The 7586-nt window shown below is 33.1% G+C and overlaps 1 protein-coding gene across 3 annotated transcripts; it reads right to left on the bottom strand.

Moving 5' to 3' along the window:
• Positions 1 to 1602: 1602 nt before the first annotated feature.
• On the bottom strand, positions 1603 to 6723 carry LOC125223225. 3 transcript variants are annotated; one of them, XM_048126384.1, is made up of 7 exons: positions 6567 to 6722; positions 6440 to 6498; positions 6181 to 6350; positions 2794 to 2864; positions 2110 to 2179; positions 1876 to 2045; positions 1603 to 1801 (listed from the first exon to the last, which is right to left on the bottom strand). In XM_048126384.1, exons 1-6 carry the CDS (start codon positions 6646 to 6648, stop codon positions 1922 to 1924), a joined length of 576 nt encoding a protein of 191 aa, XP_047982341.1. In that variant the 5' UTR covers positions 6649 to 6722; the 3' UTR covers positions 1603 to 1801; positions 1876 to 1921. The 3 variants fall into 3 exon arrangements, with proteins under 3 accessions (XP_047982341.1, XP_047982420.1, XP_047982262.1); XM_048126463.1 differs by having other exon boundaries at positions 1603 to 2045; positions 6181 to 6344; positions 6567 to 6723; XM_048126305.1 differs by having other exon boundaries at positions 1603 to 2045.
• Between the last annotated feature and the right edge of the window lie 863 nt (positions 6724 to 7586).

Here is a 7586-nt window from a genome sequence, read left to right as displayed (position 1 = left end):
CTAGGAGCTTTGAAGAGGCATTGTGCAAATTGAGTGTTGGAGATCCCACCATTCAATTTGAGGGGTGTTAGAAATAGAAAGATTTGATTAGAATTAATTACTCTAATCAAAGATTGATTGGATTATATTGTATGGAATAGGGTGATTGACTTTCCAATAGTTGAAAGATTATACCATGTACACCATACTTCTAATCTCTATTTAAAGGCAGTAATACACAATAAGAAATCATCCAATTCCTTACAAACCTAGCTTATTCTATATTACTCTCTAAGTGTGTTATCTGAACCATCTAACACATACAACATATTAAAGTTTACACTAAAGGCCATTTTTTGTCCTAAATATTTGACGATTTTACAATTTTAGTTCAGAACATTATTTATTGAATTATTGCATCTCAAACAAATGAAAACGGTCCGGATTAAGTCCATTTTGAACGGAGCCGTTAAAAATTAACGTTAATGTTAATTAAGTAAGTTTTGACTGGTATAAGTGTTTTTAATTAGAATATGTAAATTATTTAAAAAATAATAACACCATCCGGAAGATATTGTTTCCACCTTGAAGAATTGGGAGAATTCAAGGCAGAGAGGCGGCGATATCGGAAGATGGGGATGAAGGTGCGGAGCGCGTGGAGGACACGTGGAAGGTAACAGATATAGGACCAAAAGAAGACACAACTGGAGGGGTGTGTGCTGAGGCAGGAAGCAAAGGAGCCACTCGAAGGGGGTGGTGCGGGAGCGGGAGTGCCGCCACAGCAAGCGCATGTCGCGGATCTCGATGTGGCGGATAGAGGATCCCAGCAAAGATGGTGGCGTAGAGGAGCGCCATGGAAAGGGAGTGGATGGTGAGGCAAAGGGAGGTGGTGGCGTGGAGGGCGAGGGCGGAGGTCGAGAGGGACGGAGCGGAAAATTGACGGAAAGTTCCAGTGTAATACTTTATGGTCACACTAAACTTGCTCACAAAAAAGCTCTCACACCCGAAGAGGAAAAGAAGAGTAATTGAACTTATATTTTGAAGGGTTTTTAGTTTCGCGATCTATTTTTCTTCTCCGATTTTGAGGCGGCAACACTGTAGCCGAACTACGTTCAGTTGGCTCAACTACAAGAGCAGTGGCGGCATAAGCAAGAAAAGGCGAAGCTTAAGCAAAACTGGGAAGAAGTGGAACGACCATGTCGAGCCCCATGTTTGGGCATGGATCCACCACCACCATTGCAATTTCATTTCTCAATATTTTTATTCAAATAATTTAAATAATCTAATTAAAAGTTGCTAATCCAATCAAAACTAACTTAATTATTGTTGACCGTTAAAAATTTGACAGCTCCGTCCAAAATGGACTGAATCCAGCCATTTTTATTTATTTGGGATGCAATAATTCAAAAGAAAATGTTTCTTGACCAAAATTGTAAAATCAACATATATTTAGGACCACAAATGGCCTTTAGTCTAGAGTTTATCATCTGCTCATTTTTTTTTTTAATACAAAACAAGGGCCGCGCTCTTGAAATACTTTGCAGGAAACATCAACGGCAGATTGTTCGAAACCCATACGATGAAACAAGAAGTGCAATGTGTACAAATTATTGGTAGCAAGTGTAAGAATATGAATGATAATGAATATATAAACAATACATTATACAACAATAAATAGTAATCAATTATTGGAGGTCTTCAACAAGTCCTTGCTATAATTGGTATTACTATTACTTACTCTACTCCATATGCAAACCATCTATGTGAATGAAGATGTAGATAGCTATAATTGGTTTATTATTTCTGCATTGTGTCCAATAACCTGTTGCAAGCGTCGCTGGATTATTCTTTGGCATACCGTAGTTATCATTGCTGACATTTTGTAAGGTTTTTTACCTGATCTTCATTATCATCATCATCATCATCATCATCATCATCATCATCATCTTCGTTTCGGGTCATTGCTCTTCTTGTTGCTGTTTCTGGTAATCGTCGTCTCACACGCTTCAGAGTTGGTTAAACCCAGTGATTTCCCCATCAGATGAGATGTCCTTGCTTGATTCATTCTGTTAAATTGAAGGGAATCAGTGGATTTCCTCATTGATCCTTAGATTTTTAATCGAGTTATACCTGTGCAATCGCTTCTCCAAGAATCTGGCCAAGGTTGCTCGTCGGGCCATCGCCACCGTTGGAGTATGACCTATTTCCGTTCAAAATATAGAGATCAGATACTGAAATATGTGCATAGGAATACCGAACTTGTCTTAAACGTTAAACGCCAAATGAATAATTATAAGATAGCCTAGAGTTCATTATAAGTCTAACAATAAAATTAGATTTTCAAAATCCGTGTTTTAAAAATATGAATTCTCTATAATGAACTACAAGTTCTAATGAATACAGCTTCATGTGCATATAATATATATATATATATGTATTGTTCTCTCCGTCTTAAAAAACTCATTTTGATTTAACATAGATTTTAAAAATTATTTGAGTTTGTAAAAAGAAAATGGACGTGTAAAAATAGTGGAGATCCATTTTATATATAGCTTTATATGTTGCACTTCTCATTTTAGTTTGTCTTATAAAAGATGTTACATTTTCATTTTTTGAAAAAATTTTCCTTCTTATCCAAGTGTGCTATCTATTATGGGAAAGGGAGAGTAATAAAATACGAGAATAGTGATTTAGTCGAATGTGTGATCCATTAATATAAATGAAAAACTAAATGGGTCATTTAATTGAAGATACACCAAAATAGCAAAATGGTTCTTTTGTTGCAGACGAAAGGAGTAATACAATATGACATACCTCCATCAGATATGCCGTTGGATGCATTTCCATTATTATATCCATTAGTTTCAGCTAATAGAGACAAGTTCCTGCATCAAGTAATATTTTGCATAATCAAGAACACCCATAAAAAGAGCCGTAATCATTCACGCTAAAAAAACGAGATTCAGTCTTTTATCGATAAAATAACTAAAGACGTTTGATTGTTTGACCAAGTAAATTTTTCAAATAAACTTTTATGAACGATAAGTGACATATCGAACAAAACAATTATATCAAGTATTATCAACGTAATCAACGACGACTCTTTCGTGATTCATCATATTTTTTAATTTAAAAATTGATGATTATCATGAAATATACTGATAGATCTTCAATGTAGATAATGATAGGTGTGTGAGTAACATGTGTCGTACTTGATGTGAGTGTGATGTATATCTTACTATACTAAGATTTAAACTTTAATTTTTTATTTGTTATTTGATATATTTAATTCTTTCATTGATTCAATTGGCTAATGAATAATATACACAGCCTCTGCCGGCTCCTAAAGTTCGATCCAAGAGGAACGTGTAATTGGAACGAGAAGTTGTTGCGGAAAGGCTCTTGTAAGCATCAACTGCATGCACTGGTATTGGAAGAATTGTCAACGTCATGTAGGAAGGTATATACCATCGTCCCCAAAGGCTTCGATCCGAAAATTGTGCTAGAAGTTCTTGCTGACCTGATTTTACGTTTGTCATGCATTTTTTGGTGTCTCATGATCCAAAAACGACATAACTTTCTGAGCCACGCGAACTTATTCAACGATGTTTCAATGATAGAGCTGTGATTATAAATTCACGACCAATGAACGTCGGAACAACGTCGACTACTAACTTGCCGGTGACATCTAGGTGGTAGACATTCGTGAAATCCTTTTAGGAGACGGGATTTAAGAAAACGTGTTTAGTGACAGAATTTTTTATGGAAGTGGATTTAAGAAAACATCTTTAGTGAGTTTAGTATAAAGATAATAAAGAGAAGAGAAAGAATGACATAGATAAGTGAAGAGAGAATAAAATAAAAAAATAACTTAATTATAGTGGAAAAACTAGAAAAACACTGCGCGCCTCAACTAGAGTGTGACATAGAGAGAGTGTATTTTTCATATAGAAATAGGAGTGTGAGCATAAAGGCATCCAACCTAGATTAAGCATGCTTCACGATTATAAAAAAAAAATTGAGGCGATCATATTTCAGGGGAGTGAGTGTGTGCATTATATTACACAATGATTATTGAGAACGGATGACCACACGTCCGTAATTGGGTTGACGATTATATAACCGACTCCACAAGCTTATCCACCGAAACCAACACTAAAAATCAAGGTGCACCGGAAACACTACAAAAATATTAAAGGTATTGTGTATTGTCACACAATGATGTCACTCATGATCAACTCTAGCACGATTTAGTCGAACAAATATTGGCAAGCTATAGTCACGTTAACGAATGATTATGACTTTAAGTAGGAGTGCGAAAAAAAACCGAAAATCGAATATTCGAACCGAACCAAACTGAAATTTTAAAATTCGGTTCGGTTTTTTCGATTTTTGGTTCGGTTCAGTTTTCAAAATTCAAAAATTTTGGTTTTTTGGTTCGGTTCGGTTCGGGCGAAAAAAAAACCTGAAAAATCGAATAACAGAATTATATTTTAAATATAATACTATATATATTTATTCTATTAATTTAATATAGTATATCATATATAGTATATATATATATATAATATTCTTTTAATATATTTTATATAATATGCATTATATATATATATTTATTCTGATAATTTTATATATTATATATTATATTCTATTAGTATATTTAAAATAAAATATTATATATATATATTAATGTATACTCCATTTTTTTCGGTTTTTCGATTTTTGTGAAAATATTGGTTTTTTCGGTTTTGTTCGATTTTTTAAATTCGGTTTTTGGTTTTTCGATTTAGTTCGTTTTGGATTTTGAACTAAATTCGGTTTTGGCAAAAACCGAACCGAAACCCGAATGCTCACCCCTAACTTCAAGTATGTAATTTTTCGCTATTGTGTAATTTTAGGATTCTATTTTGTACGCTCTCCCTTTCATTAGTGATTAGTGTTGGAACATTTCTTTTGGACACAATGATTAAGAATTACTCCCCTCATCACATAAAAATAGGGACATCTGGGACAACACAGTAATTAATGCATGATTGGTAAAGTAAGAGATATGAGAATGACAGTTAAAATAATAATATTTGGATAGTGGGACTAATATTATTATTAGCGTTTAATGGTGGACCCTAATGGTATAAGTTGTAAATAAATTGATATATATGGGTAACGAGTTAGAGAGAACTTTCCATAAATAAAAATTGACTATTTTTATGGGACAGACAGAAAAGGAAAATGTCCCTGCTATTATGGGATAGAAGAAGTACATTTGATGAGTTAAATTTATTGAGAACAACGTAGGAGATAGAATGGAGTATGTAAGTTGTGAGAAAATAAAATAAGAAAGAGATAGATGATGAGTTAATAAAGTACAAGAGTAAATAAAGTAACAGAGATGAAGTGTGTTGTACCATTTGAAGATAATACGGACTTTAGTGCGTAATTGATAAAGTAATTGAAAATAAAAATAATAGTAAAAACAGTGTATTGGAGATGTGATAAAAAAAATAAAGTAAAACATAATAAAAATAAGTTTCCATAAGTTAAAATGGCCTATCTCTAGGACGAAAAAAGAAAGTGGAGTCAATTTTTATACGACGGATGGAGTAATTAATATACTCCCTTCATCCCATAAAAATAGAGACATTTAGAAGGACAGGAGAATTAATGCATAATTTAAAAAATTAAGATTAAAAGATTAGAAAAATAGTTAAAATAATATTAAGTGAATAGTGGAACCTATATTATTATTAGTGTTTAATGATGAACTCTAGTGGTATAAGTTAAATTGATATAACTATATATAGAATGGAGTATCTTTATTTCTATGGAATAGAGGGAGTAATAAACTTAAAAGTAAAATCCATGGATAGTGTAGCAGAAAATAACAAATGGATATTATTTTAAAGAAAAGTTTTAATAAATAGTGAGTTACGATTCGATTAATAAGAGATATTCCCTCCGTCCCAAAGAAGATACCCCTTTCTTGGGCGGCAAGGGATTTTATGCAACTTTATTTTATGTGTTAAATGGAGAGAGTAAAGTAAGAGAGAGAGGATAAAGTAGAGATAAAGGGTTTCCACTTTAAGTAATGAGTCATCTTTAATGGGACGGAGGGAATAATTAAATGGATGTATTTTAGATATAACCGACAAAAGTCTGTAATCTATAAAACTATACTCCCAAAAAATGGGATAAGTTGAGTACCTTAAATTGGGGCCGCCGGAGGCTTGGCGGAAAGCCGGCGGCGCCACCAGAAGTAGGCTAGGTTGTTCTGTCACGTGAGATTTATCCACCCCACAAATTGTATCGCCTCTGCACGAAGAAGATCGCATCTCATCTTCTTTACTTGCAAATTCCCATTTCTTCTTCTGTAACTACAAAACATCCGCACCTAAGTCTAAAAATCTCAATAAAATTTTTTAGCATTTCACAAAGAAAAAAAAATTGAGTTGGGAAAGCATACATCGGAGAAATTGAAGGAAGAACTTGTACTGAGAGACAAAGACGTTTCAACTCCTCTAGCTGCAAGTCAATAAAATGTTAATTTGCATCGAATGAATATAATTCTCACAAATTTAATTCAAAAGTACCGGAATCTAAGTATGGATTCTTGAGATTTGCTTGCTCCAATTTGTACTTGGAGGAATTCAGGCCCAGAAAATCTATCTCCATGATTTTGAAATTTCGGAAAGGAAATTGAAATAAAATGAAAAGGTATTGTTAATGCATACAACCAGAAAAGAAGACATCCAAATATTAATAATGGATATTTTAGGGTGGGTGTGGTGGCTAGTCTACAGCCAATGAATGGCCAGCGTTAAACAAAGTGAAAAACACGTGTGCTGAGATAAATGAATATGATATGGATATGCACCACATAAATTGCACGTGAAAGTCTGCAACATTTATCTCACGGTGACAAATAGTACATTTATAGTAATGTTGCTATTATGGTGTACCAAAAGTTACATTCACTCGTTGCATAATTTAAAGTTTCATTTTATCATTTTGAGATTTTGAGAGGTTCATAATTTAAAATTTTATTTGTTATTTTTTTCATTTTAGATAGATGAATCTATTATTTAATTAATTCATTATACTCATATTAAATCGTAAAATAAATATATAAAAGTGGAATACACATTTCACTAACTCATTTTTCCATATTTTTTCTTTATAAAATTAAATAATTTCTTAAAATCCATGTCGAGTCCAAATGAGACTATAAATGGCGGACGGACGGAGTAATACTACTATCGTCCCATGTTACACGCACTTCTATTTGACCGTTTATGCAAGCTAAACAGTTAATTATACTGATGTATTTTTTATTATTACTATGAGAACTACTTGCAACTATACAAAATAGGAATACTGTAGTTAAAGGTTAGTAGATGGATATTGAAGAACGGAGAATGGGATTTTGGGGACGCGAATGGTTGGCTAGCATCACTTGCAACGGCCCAAGCAACCGTGAAAAAAAAGAAGAAAATGAGAGATGAAGACGACATCCAATGTTTATGAATATTAGTTTATTCCTTCACGAAATAATTAATTCAGAAAAAATAAAGTTCTAATATAAAAACGAAATTAATTAAATCTCCTGATAT

This window comes from Salvia hispanica, chromosome 1 (genome assembly GCF_023119035.1).
Source record: "Salvia hispanica cultivar TCC Black 2014 chromosome 1, UniMelb_Shisp_WGS_1.0, whole genome shotgun sequence".
NCBI classification, from domain to species: domain Eukaryota; kingdom Viridiplantae; phylum Streptophyta; class Magnoliopsida; order Lamiales; family Lamiaceae; genus Salvia; species Salvia hispanica.
This window is presented reverse-complemented; position numbering and strand designations above follow the sequence as displayed.

Coding starts and splice junctions, on each gene's coding strand:
- LOC125223225 (XM_048126305.1), bottom strand. CDS start 6,648: ATGGAGATAGATTTTCTGGGCCTGAATTCCTCCAAGTACAAATTGGAG. Junction 6,499..6,566: donor GAATCCATACTTAGATTCCG/GTACTTTTGAAT, acceptor ATTGACTTGCAG/CTAGAGGAGTTGAAACGTCT. Junction 2,046..2,109: donor TTGGAGAAGCGATTGCACAG/GTATAACTCGAT, acceptor TCAATTTAACAG/AATGAATCAAGCAAGGACAT.